Consider the following 24,567-nt stretch of genomic DNA (forward strand, 5'->3'; position numbering starts at 1 on the left):
CACCACCCACAAGGAGTGGTGATGTTGATGTCATAGAAAAATTCAATGTGATCTGCCTCCATCTGCTGATACGGGAACATTTATTTATTTATTAAGCTGTTATATACCGTCATTCAGACTGCCATCACAACGGTTTCCATGTATAAAACATAAATAACAATAAATTAACTAAAGAGCAATTATTCCTAAAATCTAATACCTAAAAACAAAATAAGATACAATAGGCAAATAAAACATAATAAAATACAATTGTAAAAAAATTAAAAAACTTAATTAAAATACTATAGATTTCTCCCTTACAGTTATTAAGAATTAAGTGCCTCATATGTAAAAATACATAAGATACATAAAATCATATAAAATAGATCTTAGTCATTCCTTCCAAATGCAGTTCCAAAAAGCCAGGTTTTCAAATTCTTTTTGAATGATTTTCTTTCTGCTTGGGTCCTTAACTCAACAGGCTTCTCTCTCACTTGACTAATATGGGCTGACTTAACTGATGGTATTGTTAACATTCCTGTATTGGCTGATCTCATAACCCACCGTATGAACTAGACTACACTAGTTCTGGCAAAAGATCTTGGATGAAAGTTAAGAAGGGGCAGGAATCTTTGTGAGAAGTAGAATGGAAGATAACTCCTGAAAGTCATAAAGTCTCCAGAGGAAAAAAGCAACTGAATGTCTCTCCTCCAGATGCTGCTGAACAGGAGATTTAACTTCCAGCCCAAAACTGAATACTGTCTTATATTGGCTAAGTAATCCTCTTCTGAAGTCTGCATTGAGAAGTTGAAAAAAAATCTTTCATTACGTTTTGAAGGATTTCATATTTCTATATAAAATTTTTCTTTCTATCTTTTTCATTTGTTGACGTGACTTGTAAAATGTGGTTATGTAATGAATGTCAGAAGGCCTAGTTTTAGACCACTTGCTAGACTATCATGATTAATGATATTTCTGAGATCCTTGCTCTTTTTCTATAAAAGAATGTAGTGTGCTATAATGTATTTCAATTTTTATTTTATACTTTCTTTTCTTGTCTTCTCTATACCTATGACATTGGATGTTGCCTTTAGAAATATAACAAAATGAAAAAAAGAGCAAGAAAATCCCAAAACCAAATATCACAAAAAAGGGGATCAATACGAAAAACTCTAAAAACGTTGCTCACTCATAAGCTGATAAACTAATAAATGAATGCTTCTAAGCCAGTTCTTATATTTAACTGTTTTTTTGAAAGTTAAAAATTATATATGAATTATGTGAATTGTGTATGATTCTTTAGACCACATCAGCAAGCCAGACAGCGTATCTCCTATAATAAGTGAGATCGCTCAGTCTTCTCAATCATTTGCAGTGCTTTGCTGTGAAGAAATTTCTCAAAAATAGAAAACAATATTATCAAACAAAATGTCCGTAAAGTCAATGGGCTCACTATGCAGATATATTTCAAAAAAGCAGGAAATGTGTATAATGAACAATAACAAAGCTTCAAAAAGGCTCAACAACAGCCGAGGTTTCGCTGTAAATCTTCATCAGGAGCCTATCTTATAAATCTTCTCAAAGGACAAGATTGTCTCCATTAAGCTTGAACTGACGACCAACCTTATGTGAAAGGAGAAAGACACAAAATTAGAAATGTACCCTAATACTTAGCTTTCTTGGTGAACACGAGTGCTGAATCCTTACTTGGGATTGAAATGTCTTCTTCATTAACCAAACGGGGTAAAAAAAGCCAATCACGATGTGCATTTTTTGCACGCGACAAGTCAATTCTTCAGAATCCGCAGGCTGTGCTCGACCACCAGTGAATTCAAACAACAGTCTAGAATTCTCACTAATAGATTTCTAGATCGTGGCTATCCAGCCCGGTGTGTCAAACGAGCTTATTCACATGCAAAAAATACACATCGTGATTGGCCTTTTATTTACCCCATTTGGTTAATGAAGAAGACAAGGACATTGTAACATTTGTTTTACCGTTTTCACCGATGGCCTCCACCATGAGAAATCTCATCTCCCAAAATTGGCACATCTTACAATCATATGATGAGTTTTCTCAATTACCATGCTGTACTTACACCCGTGGTTCTAATCTTAGGGACCAATTAGTCTTTACTGATTCCACCCCAAGAATTTCATCTATTGAAGTTGGATCACACAGAGCATGTGGGAATTGTTCTGTTTGTCAGGTTATGATGAATGTCTCTTCACTCTTTTTTCCAACATTAAATGAGACAGTTTTTCTACATGCTTCAACGACTTGCATGACATCTGGGATGGTGTACATTATTAAATGTCCCTGTGATAAATTTTATGTGGGGAAAACTAAGCGTTCTCTAAGAACCAGATTGATTGAACACCATTCCTGTCTTACTAACAATCGCATTACTGCTCCATTGGTAAGCCCCTGTAATGATTTTTCACATGTGTTTGATGATTTGCGTGTATGTGTTTTAGAATACATCCGTTCCTGCTGGCGCGGGGGTGATCTAAATCTTCAACTACTTCGCTCTGAACAACGATGGATACATCGCCTATATACTGTACCCCCTCTTGGATTAAATGCTAGTTTAGACTTATAGGTGTTCCTCTGAAGATTTTGGAATCATCGCGAGATGACATCATCCCTGACATGGACTTCTCCCATTGGTTACGTGATCTAGTGGTCCGCTTGATTTAAACAGAGGTTGTTCTTTGTATTGGTCTCTGTTCAGCGTTGAAAATAAACGGGAGACATTTCAATCCCAAGTAAGGATTCAGCACTAAAGCTACGTATTAGAGTGCATTTCTAATTTTGTGTCTTTCTCCTTTCACGTAAGGTTGGTCCTCAGTTCAAGCTTAATGGAGACAATCTTGTCCTTTGTAGAAGATTTATAAGATAAGCTCCTCATGAAACTTTACAGCGAAACCTCGGCCGTTGTTGAGCCTTTTTGAAGCTTTGGTATTGTTCATTACACATTTCCTGCTTTTTTGAAATATATCTGCACAGTGAGCCCATTGACTTTACGGACAATTTGTTTGATAATATTGTTTTCTATTTTTGAGAAATTTCTTCACAGCAAAGCACCGCAAATGATTGAGAAGACTGAGCAATCTCACTTATTATAGGAGATTCGCTGTCTGGCTTGCTGATGCAGTCTAAAGAATCATACACAATAGAGATGTGAATCGTGTGCCAGATCGTCTTAACGATCAGATTCGGCTGGGGGGGGGGGGGGGAATCTGATCGTTAAGATATGTGAATTGGAATCGTTTCTGATTCCAATTCACATCGCTAAAAAAAAAAACCCCACCCGACCCTTTAAATCGACCCCACCCTCCCGACCCCCCCCAAAACCTTTTAAAATGTACCTGGTGGTCCAGGGTGGCCTCGGGGAGAGATCCAGGGGGGCCTCGGGGAGAGGAGAGATCCAGGGGGGCCTCGAGGAGAGATTTCCCGTTCCCAGGCATCACCTGTTCTAAAAAAAAAATGGCGCCGATGCCCCTTTGCCCTTACCATGTGACAGGGTATCCGTGCCATTGGCCGGCCCCTGTCACATGGTAGGAGCACTGGATGGCCGGCCATCTTTACTCATTAGCCCCTATTATACTATAGGGCTAATGAGTAAAGATGGCCGGTGCATGGGAGGGGAAGAGTGTAGAGACTCCTTGGTATCTACTAGATGTGGCCTAGCTCTCAGCCCTTGGTTAGACATCTGCAGAAGGACCATGCCATTCAGTACTGCACCTCCCCCAGTGGCTTGCGGGAACTGGAAATCCTTTAGGCATAATGGGCCCATGTGACTAGGAGGCAGTGAAGTTTTGCTTTCAGGAGGGAAAGGAGTGTTTTCAGAGTGCTCTCCAAATTTAGGTCCCTGCCTAGATAAGGAAGGGAGAAACACTTTCCTGAGCAGGTCTTGGTTATAGACTGAAGGGAGGAGAGAAACAGAGAGTTGGATATTTTGCCTTTTTGCTAAGAGTATTTTTGCTGTTTTTGCCCTGCATCTGCTGGGAGGCTGAAATCCCCTCTCCAGAGGTGCAGGAGGGATCTGTACACCCCTTTGCCCCATCAAGAGGAGGTTGCAGAAACCTGTAGTTAAGATCCAGTGCTGTTTTTGGCAAAATTGATTTTCCATCTGATTGTGAAGGAAGTATTTTGCTGCCCCCTTCCTTACCCATAGCTGGACTGTAAGAACTGTTCCAGTATAGGCTTTTGCTCCAGAAGGGTTCGACGTCTATGTTTCAAAGAGGATACTAGAGGAGAACAACCTTTGAAGACCCCCCCCCCCCCCCCATCGGAGTTTCCACCCTGGGACACAGGACGCAAGCAGGTTGGAGTTTGCGAGTGCCCTCCAGATATCAGGTACTGTGGGGAAGGAGGATATGAGCCTTGATTAGGACACAAATTCATTCCACATCATGTTTCAGCACAAAGGGACAGTTCTACAGAGGGAGAAACAACTTAAATCTATACTCCCTTAAGGATAAAGAATCTGGATGTACTTGCTCCTATTAATTCTTTTCAAATCAAGCACAGTAAACTTTAATTTGAACACCCATCCAGCGAGTCCAGCCTGTCTTGTCAAGGTAACTGTCCCAAAGAACAACGATAACACACATACAGAGAATGTTTCCAGAGCCTGGGCCCAGAAGGTTAGCCTTCCCCCGCCCCCCCAACAGAAAAGAATCCATCTCTTGGAGACAGAAGAATTGGGCAATTGGCAGAGGAGTAGCCCAATTTAATAAATTCTTTTTATGGACTTTTGGAATCAGAAATATTCCCCCAAAAAGGGAAACAAATTTATCTAAGTAATGCCAGATACAGAATATTCATCGGCATAGCCATGCTGCTGAACATCCTGTGTAAGTTAGTGGGATAAGTCTTATCCAGATAACTTACCGAAATGGATTGCTTTGAATATTGAGGCCTTTATTATTTATTTATCAATTTTATTAATCGCCTTTCCAATCTCCAATAACAATCAAGCATAACACTACAAAACTCTCCACCCCACACTAATTGAAGGTTCCAACAAAGGTGATCCCTCCTATTTCTAGGATCTTCTATTTGCATGTAGGGAAATGTAAGAATTCCACTGGAGGTAGGGTAATTGACTTTTGATATCTTGGACCTCACTAGGGTGTTAGAGAGGCTCTTGGAGGAAGATTTTATAAGAGCAACTTTATTAGTTACCTTTATTTGGAACCAGATAGAGAACAGATACAGAGACTATCTTCTTTATAAAAGTTGGGGGGTGGTGCTGGCAATAATGAACAAAGGTGACTGGATAAGCATGCGGCACAAGAAATAAATGCATAAATCAGAGATGATAATTATATATAAATAAAAAATGTATTAAAAATAAAAAAATATATACAAATATTTAAGAAAGGAGTGAAAATATATTACTTTATTAAATATGACTCTTTTAGGGGTAAAAATAAACATTTTAGAAAATAGATCAAAATATTTTAAAGAAGCCTTTTATAAGTTTATAATGATGTGTGTTTTGAAGATATAGCATTTAAGACATTGTTTTGCTTGGATTTTTATTATTTTTAATTGATTCTTAATTACATAACAACATAGTAAATGGCAAATAAATACCAAAAAGGCCCATCTAGTCTGCCCAGCAGCGATTTTATTTGCATCTACCCAAAGTAGATCAAATTCTCACATGGAACCATCCCCAATCCCACTGTGCCCCCCTGAGGGTTGCAACTGCTGCTCTGTGCAGGTTTTCCCAGGAAACACAATATAGCCATATCTCTGCTGCCTTGGGCTGCAACTGTCACTCAATGAAAGTTACTCAATGCTTCATTACCATTCTCTTGCCACTAGGTGTTAGCAATCCTGGCTGCGCTGGTCTGCGACCAGGCCCCCCTCACCTGCGCCAGCCGGAGGCCCAGCTCGGCAGCCACTCCCGCCCACAGACTCTGCTCGCGGCCTGCTCTTGCAGCGCCTCGAACACCGCCAACTCCTGCTCCTCATGGTTGTCCTCCTAGGCGCGCATGCGCACCGAGTCACAGGATTTAAATGGCCAATGGCTCGGGCTGATGACATCAGGCTGGCTGAGTATTTAAACCCTGCCTCTCCACTCTCAATTCACCTCAGCAATGGGTCCTGCTCTCCTGAAGTGTGTGAGCTGTCTACGTTCCTGGTTCCTGTGTTCCTGCCCTCGCCTTGCCTCGCTCCTGATCCTCACTTCCAGTATTCCTGTTGCTGCCTCCGGTTCCTACCTTGCTCCTCCATCCCCTGGATTGCTTTCTCGGGTTCTGACTCCTTGCCTGTTACTCGACTCTGCTTGAACTCCGCCTGCCCTGACTCCTTGCCTGGTACTCGACTCTGCTTGAACTTTGCCTGCACTGACTCCTTGCTTGTTGCCTTACTCTGCCTGATCGCCGCCGGCCTCTTCACCTGGACCTCTCTGACGCCACCTCTCTTCACCTACTGACATTGCCGGGAAGGCCCATGCCTAAGTCCTGCCGGCCCCAGTACCCAAGGGCTCAACCTGTGAGGAATGAGGGCTGGTATAGGTGAAGTTCCTGTTGGGTCTTCCTCCTCAGTACCGCCTCGCTGACAACGAGGACCTCCAGGGGGCACCCCCCTGGGGGTAGCAACAGCCTCGCCTTGGCTCGAGGGTCCACTTTCCTAACCCTAGGGATCTTTTGTGTTTATCCCATGATATTTGTTTAAGTCTGTAACTGTCCTTGTCATCACCAGCTCCTCCAGGAGGGCATTCCAAGCATCCACCACATTCTCTGTGAAAAAATACCTCTCAAATTGGTTCCTGAATCTACCCCCTTGGAATTTCACATTGTAACAGCTCCCTTTCTATTGAAAAAGCTTGGCTTCCTGTGCATTAATACCTTTCAGGTGTTTAAATATCTTTATCATAGCCTTCCTGCCTTGCCATCTTTAAGTTCTTTCAGTCTCAACTCATAGGGCTTTTGACTGTCTCTCTCTGGACCATCTCTAGCCTTTCTATATTCTTTCTGAGAAACAGTCTCCAGAACTGAACACAGTTCTCCAAGTGAGGCCTCACCGAAGACCTGTAAAGAGGCATTATTACCTCTCTTTTTCTACTGATTATGTCTTTTTCTTATGAATCCAAGCATAGTCTCGGCTTTAGCCACCATCTTATCACCTTGCTGCTTCAAGATCATTTATTTAAAATTATTTCTATAACGCATGCTCACATGGTCACAGCGGTTTACAGAATCTAAAATTAACATACATAATTTAAAAACAATCCTTAAAAATAGAACTGGCATATTAAAAGAAACAATCAGTATCTGTGTTTCCATCTGAGTCAATTCAAGTTCTAACAATGGAAAAGCATTCTGTAAGTAAATTCTATCTGCTTTGCTCTGGCACCTTGCTCCTTGGATATTTACTTCAGATTACCATTGGAACAACTATGTTTTTAGAGCTTTCTTAAATGCCTTGGTGTCTATCATTGGTCTTAATTGTTCTGGCATGGTGTTCCAAAGAACTGGACCAGCCACTGAAAAAGCACAGTGTGTAGAAGGCAAGACGATGGGTAAGATACTCAAGGGCCTATTTGTTCACACATTTGAAGATGAGGCAAAGGGTTTTGAATTTAATCCTGGTTTCAGTCGGTAGCCAATATAGTCCATAGAAGATAGGTATTAGGTACCTGAAGATTTTTCCCCTACCAAGATTCTAGCCACCATGTTATGCATGTGCTGTAGTCGTTTCAAGCAGGAGGAGAGTTACAGTAATCTAAATAACTAGTGATTAGTGCACTGATAACAGAATTAAGATTGTACTGATTGAAGTAGTAGCATAGTTGCCAGATCTGGCAGAGGTATATAAAGGAGGCTCCCACTACTTTAGAAATGTGGGCTTCCATTGTGAGGTTAGGATTAAGTTGGACACCTAGGCTTTGTACAGAGTTTTTGAGCTGGGGATGGGTGCCTGAAAGAGAGGAAATGGACCATAGGGGGTGACCTCGCTGGCTTAACCAAAGGAGTTCAGATTTGAAGGGATTCAATTTGAGTTTATGTTTTTGAGCCATTGGGCTACTGCCATCAGACTGTTGTTGAGATTGGGAATGGTAGAGGAATGGTCAGATATGAATTTAATGCAAAGTTTGATGTCATCTGCATACAGGTGATATTCAATATTGAAAGATAGAATCAGGTAGCAGAAAAGATGGATATAGATGTTTAAAAAAAATTTAGGAGTGGACTTTTCATTGGCCCACATGACAGATTGAGTTCTGTTGGACAGAAAATATTGGAACAACCTAAGGACAGTACCTTTAATGCAGATATTCACTAGGTGCTGAATCAAGAGGCTATGATCACCTACATCAAAGGCTGCAGAAAGTTACACCAATGGACTTAACCAATGGAATCACCACCTGGATGGATTCCATTGGTAAAGTCAAGTAGGACAGAGTCAGTGCCATGACCTTTCCTAAAAATAGACTGGAAGGAGTGCAAGATGTTTCTCTCTTCGAGGACTAACTTCTCAACTAGTATGGATAAGAAGGGAGGCTGGAGACTGGGCGGTAGTTATCGATTATTTTGGGGTCAGAGTTTGGTTTCTTCAGGATTGTCCTTAAGCGTATCAGAAAGCAAGCCTTGGGATACCATGCCACTGATTATATTGAAAAGCCATGGGGCTTATTCTTGTTTAAGGTTGCAAATGAACCCTGGGGGAACTGAGTACAGTAGGCTGAGAGTTTGATTTATTTTCTGGAGGATATTTACCACCTCTTTAGGAGTGATGGCTCTGAAGTCAGCTAGCATGGTGTTGGTCTGCAGGAATTTAAGATGTTCCTGCAGATAAAGATAATGTAATTTTTAAGGGAAATGTAAAGGAAGGAGAGTTGTCAAAGGAGGAACACATCACTAGGATCTTATTCATGAAGAATTTGGCTTAAGGCCTCTGCTTTGCGGCTCACTTTGGAAGTTAAAGTGATCTGAGAAACAGGTTTAGATAGCTTCTTAACTAGTTCAAACAGTTTAATTGGATGGTTCGTATAGAGTTTTAGCTGTTTGCAGCTATAGACCTTTTTTGCCTGGCAAATGACTGCTCCACACATTTTTGCAAGTTCTTTGAAAATATGGAAGTTCAAGTCTGTTTTATGTTTTCACCAAGCTCATTCAAGTTGGCAGGATTGCTGTTTTAGGAAAAAATGACCCTCATGGAACCATGGAGAGTTCCTAGGGTGTTTCACTGACCTGGATTTTAGCAGAGCTAAGGTGTCCATTGCTGCAGTAAATTAATTGTTTGATTGTTGAACTATGAGCGTTGTTGTGTCTGAGGATGTTAGAATTTCAGGTATATTGAGAAGTTGTTTGATACTTTCAATTGCAACTGAGGAAAAGTTCCTAGATGGAGATTTGGGGGGGGGGGGGGGGGGGAGGGGGGCAGGATGGATTTCAGTGAGATAGGATTGTTGGCTTGGACTAGGCAGTGGTCTGATCAAGAGACAGACCCACTGCTGATGTTCCGGGATCATGATTTAAGTTAGCTGAATGAAAGATTAGGTCAAGGGAATAACCGTGTTTGTGAGTGGAGACCTTGACAAACTGAGTGAGTCCAAGATCCTCCATGTTGTGTCAGAAGGTAGCAGAGATGCCACTTGGGGGGTATTTTTGCATAATAGTTGAATTCTCCAAATACTAATAGTTTGTGAGGCAAAGTGGCCATATCACAGAGGAATTCTGAGAGCTTGAGAAAGGACTTGGGATAGGTATCTGCAGGGTGATGTATCAAGACAAGTTTGAGTCCTTCATTGCCTTGAAATTTTATGACTAGGAAGAGAGGACTGGAAATCTTTTAATAATCTGTTATTATGGAGTGATGTTGATGCCTATAATTTTCAGTTTTCGCCTGATTATTGTTTGAGTTAGAGAAACAGTATGGATATTTCTGTGTTTCATTTTCTCTGGTTTCTATGTTTAATAGTTTTTCTTTTTCAGTTTATAGGGTGCACACAGGGGGGACATTTGGCTCAAGAAGATAGATCAGGTAGAAGATGTGGTCCCTTGGAGCTGTAATTTCTGTTTATGTGATGATGTGTTTTTGTGTGGATGAAAACATGTGTGTTTGAAGCAGTGAAAGAATGACTAGTGACTGGAGATAAATGCTGGAACATGTACTGGGAATAGTTTTGCAACTAACTATTATGGACTAGAATGTCTTGGCTTAGGGAAATCTGAGTATCTACAAACAGCTGAGGAGTAGCTTAGTGGTTAAAGCAGCAGGCTATGACCCAGGGAAACCAGGGCTCAAATCCCACTGTGGCTCCTTGTGCCCTTGGGCAAGTCACTTTACCCTCTGTTGCCTCAGAATGTAATCTGCTTTGATGTACTCTTTGAAGTGCCAAAAAACGGAATATAAAAATCTAAGTAAACAACACTGGTATGACAAGGGGTGATTTGAAAATATTCCCCATTAAACACTGTTTAAAAAATATAAAGCTCAAATATATTTACAAGAGACCCATCTCACTGATGCTGATTATAAGAAGTTAAAAAAGGTTTGGGCAGGACAATGTTATTAAGCGTCCTATTCAAGTAGGCAGCATAGGGTAGCAATATTGTTTCATGAAGATCTTCCTTTTGCAGTAGGGAAAAAAGTCATTGATAAAGAGATCCACTGTGTGTAACATATACTTGTGTAACATACTCTCCCAATGTTTATAGTCATATCTTTTTTTATTTATTTTTATTACCAGAATGATTTCTAAATTATGTCAATTTCTTCATTACACAGTGGTTCTAGGAGAGGATTTTAATTTGGTAATAGGCCCACAAAGAGACACTAAAGCCAGTTAAATCTACTACATCTATGAAGTTGTCTATAGGAATTTGCTTCCTTATGAGAAAGTTGCAGCTGCATCCCACTGAATATGATTTTACTTTTTATTCTAAGCCATATAATAATTATTCTCAGATTGATTATGTGCTCATTTCAACCTCTCTTTTTTCTAAGGTTAGTGCTGCTAACATTGGACCTTTGTTCTCTCGGATCATGCGCCTATTTCTATAACTTTCACCTTCAAATATTTACCAATTAAAGCATTTAAATAGAGACTCCATCCATCCTTGTATTATGACAAATAATTTTGTGAATATTTGAAGGTGAAGTGGAGACACTATCTTAGTTTAAATCAAACACCAGATGTCCCTTAGGCTGCAGGAAAGGTAGTGCTGTGGGGGGACATTACTGCCAATTTAGCTAATAAAGCTAAGGTTAGAGATGCAGACATTTTAAAATTGCATACGCATAGCTTGAAATCCAGGCATATGTGTCAGATGGATCCTGATAATAAGAGATTTTATTTATTTAAAATATGTCTAATCCAGATATCTATATCACTTGCTCTATCAGAGACAATTTTTGAATTTTCACAGTCACCTCTTTAGGTTTGGCAATAAGGCCAGTAGATTACTGGCCAGATTAGATAAAAATGATAAACCTAAACATTATCAGATGGATTCTCAAAGGAGTTATGCATGTAAATGTAACATACTATTGTAACATCCCCTTTGTCTGTTACCATTAAGGCCTGGGTGAACCTTTAGTTCATCTAGTGGTAGTATAGGTTTGATTAGGGGGAGGTTACCGTTCAAGTAAACGTCCTCTCTTTGAGGGGAAAGGAATGGCCGTCTCTTTGGAGAGTCTATATAGCAGACTCTACAGAGAGCTTGAGAGGCAGTCCCTTATGGTTTGCAGAGTTAGGAGGTGGTGAGGAATTTTACATAAGAACATAAGAATATGCCATACTGGGTCAGACCAAGGGTCCATCAAGCCCAGCATCTTGTTTCCAACAGTGGCCAATCCAGGCCATAAGAACCTGGCAAGTACCCAAAAACTAAGTCTATTCCATGTTACCATTGCTAATAGCAGTGGCTATTCTCTAGGTGAACTTAATAGCAGGTAATGGACTTCTCCTCCAAGAATTTATCCAATCCTTTTTTAAACACAGCTATACTAACTGCACTAACCACATCCTCTGGCAACACATTCCAGAGTTTAATTGTGCATTGAGTAAAAAAGAACTTTCTCCGATTAGTTTTAAATGTGCCACATGCTAACTTCGTGGAGTGCCCCCTAGTCTTTCTATTATCTGAAAGAGTAAATAACCTATTCACATCTACCCGTTCTAGACCTCTCATGATTTTAAACACCTCTATCATGTCCCCCCTCAGCCGTCTCTTCTCCAAGCTGAAAAGTCCTAACCTCTTTAGTCTTTCCTCATAGGGGAGCTGTTCCATTCCCCTTATTTTGGTAGCCCTTCTCTGTACCTTCTCCATCGCAATTATATCTTTTTTGAGATGCGGCGACCAGAATTGTACACAGTATTCAAGTTGCGGTCTTCACCATGGAGCGATACAGAGGCATTATGACATTTTCCGTTTTATTCACCATTCCCTTTCTAATAATTCCCAACATTCTGTTTGCTTTTTTGACTGCAGCAGCACACTGAACCGATGATTTCAATGTGTTATCCACTATGACACCTAGATCTCTTTCTTGGGTTGTAGCACCTAATATGGAACCCAACATTGTGTAATTATAGCATGGGTTATTTTTCCCTATATGAATCACCTTGCACTTATCCACATTAAATTTCATCTGCCATTTGGATGCCCAATTTTCCAGTCTCACAAGGTCTTCCTGCAATTTATCACAATCTGCTTGTGATTTAACTACTCTGAACAATTTTGTGTCATCTGCAAATTTGATTATCTCGCTTGTCATATTTCTTTCCAGATCATTTATAAATATATTAAAAAGTAAGGGCCCCAATACAGATCCCTGAGGCACTCCACTGACCACTCCCTTCCACTGAGAAAATTGTCCATGTAATCCTACTCTCTGTTTCCTGTCTTTTAGCCAGTTTGCAATCCACGAAAGGACATCGCCACCTATCCCATGACTTTTTACTTTTCCTAGAAGCCTCTCATGAGGAACTTTGTCAAACGCCTTCTGAAAATCCAAGTATACTACATCTACCGGTTCACCTTTATCCACATGTTTATTAACTCCTTCAAAAAAGTGAAGCAGATTTGTGAGGCAAGACTTGCCTTGGGTAAAGCCATGCTGACTTTGTTCCATTAATCCATGTCTTTCTATATGTTCTGTGATTTTGATGTTTAGAACACTTCCCATTATTTTTCCTGGCACTGAAGTCAGGCTAACCGGTCTGTAGTTTCCCGGATCGCCCCTGGAGCCCTTTTTAAATATTGGGGTTACATTTGCTATCCTCCAGTCTTCAGGTATAATGGATGATTTTAATGATAGGTTACAAATTTTTACTAATAGGTCTGAAATTTCATTTTTTAGTTCCTTCAGAACTCTGGGGTATATACCATTTGGTCCAGGTGATTTACTACTCTTCAGTTTGATAATCAGGTCTACCACATCTTCTAGGTTCACCGTGATTTGATTCAGTCCATCTGAATCATTACCCATGAAAACCTTCTCCATCATAGGTACCTCCCCAACATCCTCTTCAGTAAACACCAAAGCAAAGAAATCATTTAATCTTTCCGCGATGGCCTTATCTTCTCTAAGCGCCCCTTTAACCCCTCGATCATCTAACGGTCCAACTGACTCCCTCATAGGCTTTCTGCTTCGGATATATTTTAAAAAGTTTTTACTGTGAGTTTTTGCCTCTACGGCCAACTTCTTTTCAAATTCTCTCTTAGCCTGTCTTATCAATGTCTGGATCCTTGATGGGAGGGATCTCCTTGAAGCAAGCAGATCTCTTGCCTCAAACAGGATGGAAGATCAGCCAAAACTTCAAATTCTTTTCCCCTCAAATGAATTTAACAGCAGAGTTCTGCCCTGCAGCAGGTCACTGACACCTCCTTCCTCATGGAGAGTATGGAGGGCAGGTTTTCACTAACCTCCACAGACACAGAGTTCCCCGTGCCCTGAACTCAGGTGGTGTACAGGCTCTCGCAAGGCTCCTACTACTTAAAAGCTTAAACCCAAAAAATATACCCAAAGGGAAAATCCTAACCAGCCAGGGAGTGGACTGGATAAGGAAACTCCAGCTAACCCTAGTCAGGACCACCAGGCAGGGCTGCATGGCTTCTCTGACTGGGCCTGAAAAGCAAGTGTGCTTTTAATAGTCAGAAAGCCACATCCCAAGGAGGTGAGGCCACCAACTTCTTTATCCCGAAGGGAAGGATAAAGCTTACCCTCCAAGGATGCAAGCCCATGGGGCTTTAGAGTGTGTGACTTGTATAACCCTTCAGCATCTGCAACTGGTGAGCCTACAATGCTGCAGCTGTTCCTATCTGCTGTATCAGAAGACTAAGCCCAGTAGCACTCAACCGGCACCCATCTCAAGCTACCAGCTTGCAGTGGCATTACATTAAGTGGCCCGAGCATGATCTTTGTCCCTTTCAGAGATATCAGATGGCAGTGGGGATCACAGCACCAAATCAGCTGCCAATACCACCAAAGAGCTACATACTTTTTCCATCGTGGAAGATGCAGTAATTTCAGTCCAGGAACTGTTGGAGGTTTTCCCAATTAAGCCTCCAGACACTACAGTGGTGGGAGGAGAAACACAATCTTCAATAAAAGAAGGAGAGAACACCAGGCCTCCAAGAAACTGGAAAGGAGACAGAAAAAGCATCGGTTCCCTCCTGGGCCGATATTATGGAAGAAGAAGAGAAGGCATTGGCTGTAAAAAGAGCTACACCACACAAGGACACAGAAAATTACTGGCCTAAAGGACAGGAAGCCAAAAGTTCCAATGATAGAAGGAAACCTGCACTCAGGAGGACTTTGACTGGCGTCCAGCCTAGGAGGGGTACAATTTACCACCCCTATGGTTCTCCTAGAAGTGGCAGGGGAAGATCTCCTGATTTTTTTGTCTCCTGTTCAGGATATTCCAGCTCCCCTTCTTTCCAACTGACGGATTGAAGTATCGAATCAAAAAACTGGAATGTGGCTATCAGCGCAGTTATAGCCAGGGAGAGATTCTCAATAGACCTACCTGAGGTTAACAACTATGCCTGGGAGCCCAAGACATATCAAGAATATATTGAGCAAGCAATGGTGGGTTACATTATGAAATCTAGCTCTGGGATCTCATCTGGAGATGCTTCTCAACAAAAATAGCATCTCTCCTCTCTACATTCTCCATCTCTTCAGTTATGTGAGACTTCTTTGCCATCCTCAGCTATGGGGGAGTTGCCCAGAAAGGATTTTCTGGAACAACCAATTCACCCTGATGTAAAAAATCAATCTTGAGTGGTGCCTAGCATCGTCACTGAGTCCAGAAGCCTCTTGAGATCATCTCAGGCTGAACGTATAAGTTTGGAGGCTTGTAAAGTCTGACTTTGGTCTTCATTATCCCTATGTGCCTGTCCACATCATGAATTATGTGGAAGAACACCGGGAGGAATGGATCAGGGAAGAAGTGGACAAGAGGATCATGAAAAACTCTAATTCAGAGTTCGTGAGGAGTCACCATAACTATGAGAAGGAAGTTGCCCGAAGGATGGAGGGGATACAGATTAGGAAAAAAATATGAAAACATGCGGTGGTCTATAATCATATCTGGCATCCACCTACAGAATATCAACTAAACTGCTTCCAAAAAAGGTGACCATCTACAAGCCCCATCCTGATCATTATGAACGCAAACCCATCAAGCCATCATCTGAGTGAAAATATCCAGGGTTCTCATAATATGAAATTCTGTTTATGTGTAGTTTTGTTTCCTTACCCCTATTGGGAAGGGATTTCATTTATTTAATAGCTTTATATATTCTTTACTGTTCAATGAGGAGAACTAATATTTCATTTCATCATGTAGACATTTTTTTTTCCTCTGGACTTTGGACTGTGCCTTCCAGACTTCTATCTGTTCTTGCAACAAGATGAACTGGAAAGTCCAGAGACCTTGAAGACAAGAACCACCATCTGTGTTTTCTACGGAGAGACTTTAAGTTGCAGTCTCTAGCCATTTATTGGATGGCATATTTCCATAGCTCTGATTTATTAAAAAGGTTTTGATTGTTTTCTGTGCATTTTCAACAGAAAATTATTAATATATTTATTATGGATCATGCTACCCCATAAAGAAAGAAATGACAAAATCTCTTCTATAAAACTAAAAAAAAATTGTTCAGAAAAACCGTAAAAGTTTCCTTGGATTCATTTCAAATGATTTTCATGTAAAATAACCTTTTTCTTTGTAGGTTGGGTGTCAACTGCCCATCCGGTGTCTTTTGGATCTATATTTTAAGATGCTGCCACAAAATCTGTGTAACATCTGCAGATTAATGTTGTTTTCTCTCTTCAGGAATTCTCTTCTAGGTTCCTATCATTGGAATTGATTGAGTTTTTTCTGTGTCTAGACTGGAAAATCTAAAGTAGTCACCTCCCTGTATGGAGGTGGAGATTATGTACTGTGTGCAATGTATGGTGTTCATTTATAGGATTGTGACAGCATCCACTACATTCAGGGTGGTGGCAGCACCCTCTGGAGGGCAGCAGTAGCAGTGTTGGCCATTCATTTCATGAATTCCATTTTCCATCCAAATTCTGGTGGAAATGTTTTGGTACATTCCTTGCATGATGGATCCTGCAGGCCAAGCATGTTAGTGCCTACACCAGGTGTACAGCCTGCCTGGGGTTAGCCCTTATCACCTTATCTATTAAAAAAAAAAAAACAGCAGTGAGACAGCCACAGCATAGTTTGTACTGCAGGAGCTTCTAACCTAACACTATATTTGTAGTGTATAACAGTTACTAAAAGGAGTACACATTTAACTTAAAGTCTCATACAAACCTTATAGCTCCCTCACCTCCCCTTCCCCACCCCCCTGGTCCCCCCTTCCCCACCGTAAGATCCTGACCATCAACCTCGCCGTCAGCTTGTCATATTTTTAAGATGCACTGCAAACATTGTATCCCCTTTACAAGTTTAATCCCTTGTGCATTCACTATCATCATGTTAACTACTTATTATCAAGTTATATCTGTCATGTTCCTATCTGACTCTTTTTGAACCCCCCTCCAAGTTCTTCGCACCCTGTTCATTGTAATTCTTTTCTCTAGTTCCATGTAAACCGATATGATGTGTTCACGAATACCGGTCTATAAAAGCCTTTAGATAAATACAATAAATAAATAAATACATATTAATAGGTACAAGAAAATGTGGTCAGGGAAGTACATAGTCCTAATTCTCCCAGGATAAAACTACAGAGTGCTATGCAAGTGATGAGGCCATGCCAGCCATTCATTTTACAGGAGGGCTAACATATTCCCCAACAGACATTGCTATATTTAAGGTATCAGGTGATTTACCAGCTAGGCTGATTTACAGTTTTATATACCCAAGATGTCCGGTAGCCAGTGCAATTACCTGACTGATGTCTATATTCTCTACCAGTAAAGGGCCCTTGGTTGCATTTTACAATAGCTGCAATCTGCAAGTGGAAGCCTTAAGTAGAGGGGGTTGCCAGACAATTCTAGCCAGAAGGAGACGAAGGCAAATTGTTTCAAGACAGGTACTCACCTCCTCAATCTCCCTTTTTGCCCAGATGTTCTTCAAGGTGTTCATCAATTGCAGAGGGCTTTGTTCTGTGAAGGATAAGACAAAAAAGAGAAACAAAGTGATTAAAAATGAGAGGGTTGGGAAGATAAAGTAGAGGAATCTGTTGTAGGGTTTCATCATTTAATCCTTACATTTATTTATTAATAACAGAATCCTTTCACCCTCTAACAGGAATAAGTCACATCAGCTTCTTTTTAACTAGGAAGATCAGAGCCCATGCCAGCTGGTTATTGGTAGAAAAAGCCTCATCCGAAATGGAATCCTTTGAGGAGGCCCTTGTGTCAGCTGCAATTATTTTCTCTTTCACTTCTGCCAGATATTTTATTTTATTTAAAAGTATGTTACCCTCATTCCTAATAGTTCGGGGCAAGGTACTTAAGCATATCACCTTTAATGAATGACATAAGAAAATGCAAATCTTTACCGCACCTCTGCAATACCCAGTACTAAATGTACTTGTCAATGTTATATAAAATGCATAGTCACATACCTGTATACTTATATTCAGAGCAGAGAGCGATTTGTCTACTTGAGACACTAGCTAATTTTTTTCTTGATGCCCCACTTAGAATTGTAAAAAAAAATGTTTCTCCAAAAATACATTATAAAAATTTGAATAAAAAAAGAACAGCCCTGTGGAGAAGCATAAATGAAACATATAAATGGACCTAACTGATAGCTTCCAAACCCCTCACCGAAACCCTATACCTTATCACTTAGGACTAAAGATTCAAGACGTACCTAGTTATACAAACAAAACAAAGAAAGCAAAAGAAAATGAGAAAAAAGAGAGTAAGAGAAACCAGCACCATTACCAAATTTCCAACCAAGACTCATAAAGGAGGAGAAGGAAAGAAAGATACAGGGTGAGGGATGAAAAGGGAGAAAGGAAGTGAGAAGGATAACGATGGAGAGTGAGATAGAAAGGGGGGAGGGGAGAAATAACAGAGGGAGAAAAATTGCTTTTGCAAGTAATGCTGTAAAACAGAAGAACTTGAACTCTGTGTGTGTGTCCACAAAGAAAAATTCAATGTTGATCCTAAAGGTTTTTCTGTACATCAAAGTGGTTGGTTTGTGGGCTATGGTCAGTTGCCAACCTAAAGATGTTTCATTTTTGTGGATTACTTCAAAAGAAAAACCTTTGGGATCAACATTGAATTTGTTTTTTGTGGAGATCCACACAGTTAAAGTTGTTCTTTTTTTACAGGGGGGTGTTTGAGTGGTTTTTGATCTGTGGTATTTGTCTGGAAGTTTTGTTTTTTGTTTTTTTTGAGAGTGTGTGGGCTCTTCTGTTTTTTGTTTTGTTTTGGGGTTTTTTGCTAATTTGTAAAAAGTTTTGGATTGTGATATATTTTGTAATGACTTTGAAAATGTTTTTAAAGAACTGTTTGTCATTGATATCAGAAATACATAAACATGAAAAACAGAGTCAATATTTTCAATATTTCCCAAACCCTTCTCACCCTCAATGACAAAGGAAGAAAAAATTGCAGAGTAGGATACATGAAGAACTAAGCAGTATAAACTTGGAGACTTAAGAAGTATACAAAAAACTATACATCTTTCTCGCAACTGGATCCAAAGTCTGGCGTTTTCCCATATAGCAATATAAAGGTTCTGTGCTTTTTCTATTTTCAGGTCCACAGTTCTATATTCCATAGTCATCAAATCAAACATTTGGGATTGCCATATCCTATATCAGGTGGGAATGGTTCCAGACGTCGAAGAAGAATACAGTATTTCATCAGTAAACAGCAAATATTTATGAGCCTTCTCCAACACTGCTTTCTGAGAGACATGAAGCAATATAGCAAAACCACAATCTCTGGGTAACGACTTTTTAGTCATATTAGACAGCAATTGAATAACTAAGTTCCAAAAGAACATTATCAAAGGACATTCCCATAAGCAATGAACTAAAGTGGCAGCTGACAAAGAACATTTCTTACATTGATCAAAGCTGATATTCATACTGTATGTCTAGCTCTTACAGGAAAAACTATTGTTCTATGTAAAATATGAAATTGTAATTCATGTAGTAACACAGTCTCTGTGGATTTATACATGATAACATCTAAGTCAATAATTAAATCATTTTGTTTCTAATGTAGGATGTATATCAATTATGTAAACATTTATATAAAGTAGTTAGAGAATGTCTAAGTTTATGACATATCCTAATGAAGCGTTAAAAGCAGGAGATTCCATGAGAATTTCCCTTTACGTATTGTGGACATAATATAACTATGAATTTGCAAATAAAGGAAGTAATCTTTTGCCGTAAAACCCAAGGTCTGTTGGCTGTATCTAAAAATATGAATTTTTTGTGTTTCCTTGTCTATATAATCACTCAGTAATTTAGAAGTTCCCGTTGCACCATGTCGAAAAAATTGGTCCTCTTTACCAGGAGGAAAATAAGGATTACCAGCTAAAGGTAGAAAAAAGGATGCGGTTTTAGACAAACCTAGTTTTCCCCTAAGCATCTTCCATATTTTACGCATACAGCGCAGCAGACCTTGCCCTGAAAAACCCATGGGAATCTCTTCCTTTTTGGCATGTAACAGGATCTTTAAGTCAATTAGTTGAAAACTGACTTTCAACCAATAAATGTACATAATCACTATTACCCAACAGCCAATCACCCAAAACCCTCAAATTATTAGCTAAATTATAACATTTAAAATTAGGAAATCCCAAACCTCCCCTCCTCTTTAGGAATCAGTAATCGGACTAACGATATCCTAGCTTTCTTCCTATGCCATAAGAATTGATTGCAGAGTGTCTCAAGCTTTTCCAAATCTTATCTTAACTAGTGAAACAGGAGTAATTGTATGAAATTGAGTAATTTAGATCACAATATCATTTTAATGAGGGCAATCCAGCCTTGTAAAGACAGGCCTTGTAAATGTCATCCAACTCTCTGTGCAGTGCTGGAAATGTCTAATAAGAGGTGAAACATTATGGGATGGATTCTTAAACATACACGCGCGCACACAGATGCTCGTATGTTATAAAATCCAGGGCGGCGCACACAAGGGGGGGGGGGGGGGGGTGTGAAATAATGCAACTTTCAAGCGGCGACACATCACGGCCTTCCCCAGTTCCCTCCCTCTGTGCTCCAATTAAGGAGCGGACTGGGAGGGAACTTCCCTACCCCCCTTCCCATACTCCCTTCCCGACCCCTTAAAACGGCCTACCTTTTTTTTTGTTTCAGAATGCGCCGGCAGGCTGCCAGCACGCGATCCTCCGGCACAGCAGCAGCAAATGGCCGCTGTACTGGCTGCCTCCAGCTCCACCCCTCCCCACTCCTTTTACGAGTCCTGGCTCTTCCGCGCGTAACAGGGGTTACATGCTCGGCCGGGCCCCTTTAAAATGTGCGCGGTGCAGGCAAGACCCGGCCACGCATATAAACCCCGTACTTTACATGCGAGGGGGAATAAAAATTCGGCTTTATATAAGTAATGACTTTCTAATTTTTTATTTAAATTTATATTTGATGAATTATTGTTTATATTTAATTTGTGATGAGAAAAAGTTAATTCCTTTCATGTACCTTTCTGTTCGGTAATAATTTGAGGTGTTAGATACATTGATTGACCCCCTTTAATATAATTTATTATAATGCTGTACCTTTTTTGGGGGGGGGACGGGGACTAACAGCATATTTTTATGCTACTGACATAAATAATTAACTATTTATCTGACTGAAGATTAAAATGTTACCATCACATTTAAAAGTGTGATGCACAATGCAGCTTGGGAAATGTAAATCTAAATAGTCCTTCCACATGGTGTATTTTGTTATGGGCACATGGGGCCTATACTCGAGTCCTGGCTCCCCTCCTCTCTGAAGCCTGAAGTTTGCTCCTACCCCTGGCCTGCTTTTTTTCTACCTCACCTCTCTCCATCCAAGTCCTGGCCTGGTGCTATAAAACTTGAGCTTCCTCCTGCAACATGCTGGCTCCTCCTCACTTCCTGCCATAGCCCACATGATTCAATATAGTAGCACTGTTAACTACATAAGGTTCTGTAGACTGCACTGCTTAGCTCTCACAGTAGATGTATAAACCGAGTGAGCTGTGGCAGGAAATGAGGAGCCAGCATGCTGTGGGAATAGGACTTAAGTTTTACAGCTCTGAGCTGGGGCACGGACAAGCAGAGATGAGTGGAAGAAAGGCAAGTCGAGGGTAGGCGCAAACTTCAAGCTCTGGGAGGGGAGAGCCAGGGCTCCATTGCAACAGTGACTTGGGAAGGGGAAGGGAGGGGAAGAGTGAGGACTCCCAGATTTGGAAAGGGCATGGATGTGGGTGGGCAGGCAGGGAGGGAGGAAGGAAGGAAGGAGGGAAGAAAGAGTGCAGTGACCCTGGATTGGTGAGTAAGGGTAGAAGAGAATGGGGACTCCCAGACAGGGGGCAGAACCCAGGAATAGGAGGAGAGAATGGAAATTTAGATTCAGTGGGGACTGGATGGGGGTAATTAGGGCAGAGAAAAGGAACACAGACTGGGTAGAGGAGAATGGGGACTTGGGGATGTGTGGGAAGAATGGGAATTTGGAGACTGAGCAGGGATTGGAGAGATAACAAGGACTTAGCATTTGGGTGGGGGTATAAGGGTGGGTATGTTAGATGGACAGAGGTATAACATGAAGATGTGGATGAGAGATGGGGGCATGAGAGAGGGGGCAAGACATGGTGTGAAGGATTCAGAGGACTGAGTGGGTGAGGAGCACTGGTAAGTGATGAAGAGGGAGGGTTGAAAGATAAGGGAATGGGATGAGCTTATAAAGGGTTTGAGACAGCTAGGATAGGGATGAAGTGAAAGAAGTATTAGGAGACTGGGTAGTGCATAAGAGAAAGAAGAAAGGGGCTTAAGGCAGGGGAGAGGAAGGGCTAATGAGGAGACGAGAAGCAGAGTAGTAGCTGAGGATGAGTTCAGAAGGAAGAAATGGGGGAATAGGTTGAGGAAGGAGTGAGAACAGAGAGGAAAATAGGACGACTGTGGAGGAGATGAGAAAGCAGGGGGATGAGCTGAGGTGAGAGTTGGTAGGTAGGTGAAAGGAGGGAAGACTGGGGACTGAAGAAAGAGGAGAAGAGTAAAATGTAGCTTGGAATGGACAGAAGCAGAAAAGAGATGAAAGGAAAAGATTAATGTCAGAGACAGGAAGGGAATAAAGTGAAGAAACAGAAAATGGAAAGTGATCCTGGAAGTTAGAAGACATAAAATACTGGGAACCAACAACATTTGAAAATAAAATATTGTGTTTCTAGGTATTTTAGTTTCTGTTCAGTGATTGGAATATGCTTGGGAATGTGCATTTTATATCTTTGTATTTTGCACAGGACATAAGGAAATGGATACCTGTTTCTCTTTCTCCAGTGATGTACTACATCCAGAGTCTGACTTCTCAGGGTTTCCATTTACATTTTTGTCAATTTCTAATTTCTAAATCGTAGTCAGTTATGTTGTATTTGGCAAATGTCTGTGTTCTACAGATGTGACTGAGGCGAGGGACTCTGTTAGCCTGCAGTTTCTGTGTGGGAAAGTATAGTAGTTGAACTTCTTTTATCAATAGGTGTAGTGTTGGTGCTCTAGGTCCTGATGTAAATTCATGGCTAGAATTGTAAGTGTTTGAATTTGACAGTTAGTGATGTGGAATTAAAAAAAAAAAAAGTGATTTATATTCCGCACTTCAAAGCCAATTATATTCAGGTGTTGTAGGTATTTCCCTGTCCCAGAGGGCTCCCAATCTAACAGGAAGATTCATCAAGCCACAGTAGGGCTATAAAGCATGATAAACAGCAAATAACGCATGATAATTGCTATATATCGTGCCTTATAGCCCTACTGTGGAAATATTGTGCAATATTCATGCTAATTTACATAAATTTCGACAGATTTCCTCCCCTATACCAATGAGCAGCTTTGCACGGCATTTGCTTGCATGAATTTTGCAAATCCAAACAAAGCAGCTGACTTAAAATTTTGTCAGCCATATTATTTTAGCTACACCTTTTGGGAATCATTAATCATGGGAGCATCGAGATCCTATCGTGGGTCCTGATGCTCCCGTGTTAGATTTAAAGGGCCCACCTAAAAAAATATTAAAAAAAAAAAAAAGCTTAAAAAGTGAGTGGGCATCAAACCTGATCTCACCCTGGGACCGCCAATCCAGGGAGCCCTGACATCCAAAGTATAAACATGGCAGCACATGTTTGCGCGACAGGCCTCCCCCAGCTGCCATCAGGTATCCCCCCAGCCCCTTTTCAATAAAAAAAAATGTCCAGATATGTCCCCAAAGGTACTCATTCTCCCCAATCCCAAATAAAAAAGCAAAATCTTTGGGGTACAATGGTTCTCCCCCTCCTTCCCCCAAAAGACCCTTGAAATTCAAAGAATCACTGGGGTACAGTGGGGACCCTCTTCAAGCCCCCCACCCCCATACCCTAATACCTTAAAAGGAAGATTTCCAGCCATTAAAAGGGCCCGAAACGCCTCTAGATCTGGTCTGCACTATTTTCCAAAATCACGCCAACTTAACCTTGCCCCAGTTACATGTTTCTGTGTCTGTCGTGACAGAGAATTTGATTATTATTTTTGTATGACAAGTAGAAGATTTAAAATTTAAAAATGAAATAGTAACACAGTAATGTCCAGTTAAGTGTTTTTACAGAATTATTCTTAGTTTAGGAGGAAGCTGATCATGATTGTTGAGTGAGTTTGAGGGTTTATTTTGGAAACTTATTACTCACCTTATCACTTTAATGCCCAAAGTGTGATACAAACTTTCAGGGAGGTGGGATAGGAGGAGGTAGGGCTTATGGGTTCATGCCCTGGGTGTAACGGTAGTGGACCCTTGTGCTGTGATATGATTGATGCAGTGAACCTCCTAGGCCCATGCCGACAGCTGGACTGAGACAGAGCTGAACTTTCACCTAGACCAGAGCTGTTTCCAGCAGGTTGAGCCTTTGGGTTCCAGGGACTGATAGGACTTAGGTGATAGTCCGACAGAGAA

The 24,567-nt window shown here is 40.8% G+C and overlaps 1 protein-coding gene across 1 annotated transcript in view; it reads right to left on the reverse strand.

Moving 5' to 3' along the window:
• The window catches only part of EXD3 (exonuclease 3'-5' domain containing 3), a 999,700-nt gene that overhangs the window by 725,423 nt on the left and 249,710 nt on the right, over positions 1-24,567 (reverse strand). Inside the window, 1 exon segment of the mRNA XM_029613511.1 lies at positions 17,517-17,581. Coding sequence (XP_029469371.1) covers positions 17,517-17,581 — 65 coding nt within the window.

This window comes from Rhinatrema bivittatum, chromosome 8 (genome assembly GCF_901001135.1).
Source record: "Rhinatrema bivittatum chromosome 8, aRhiBiv1.1, whole genome shotgun sequence".
Classification (NCBI taxonomy): domain Eukaryota; kingdom Metazoa; phylum Chordata; class Amphibia; order Gymnophiona; family Rhinatrematidae; genus Rhinatrema; species Rhinatrema bivittatum.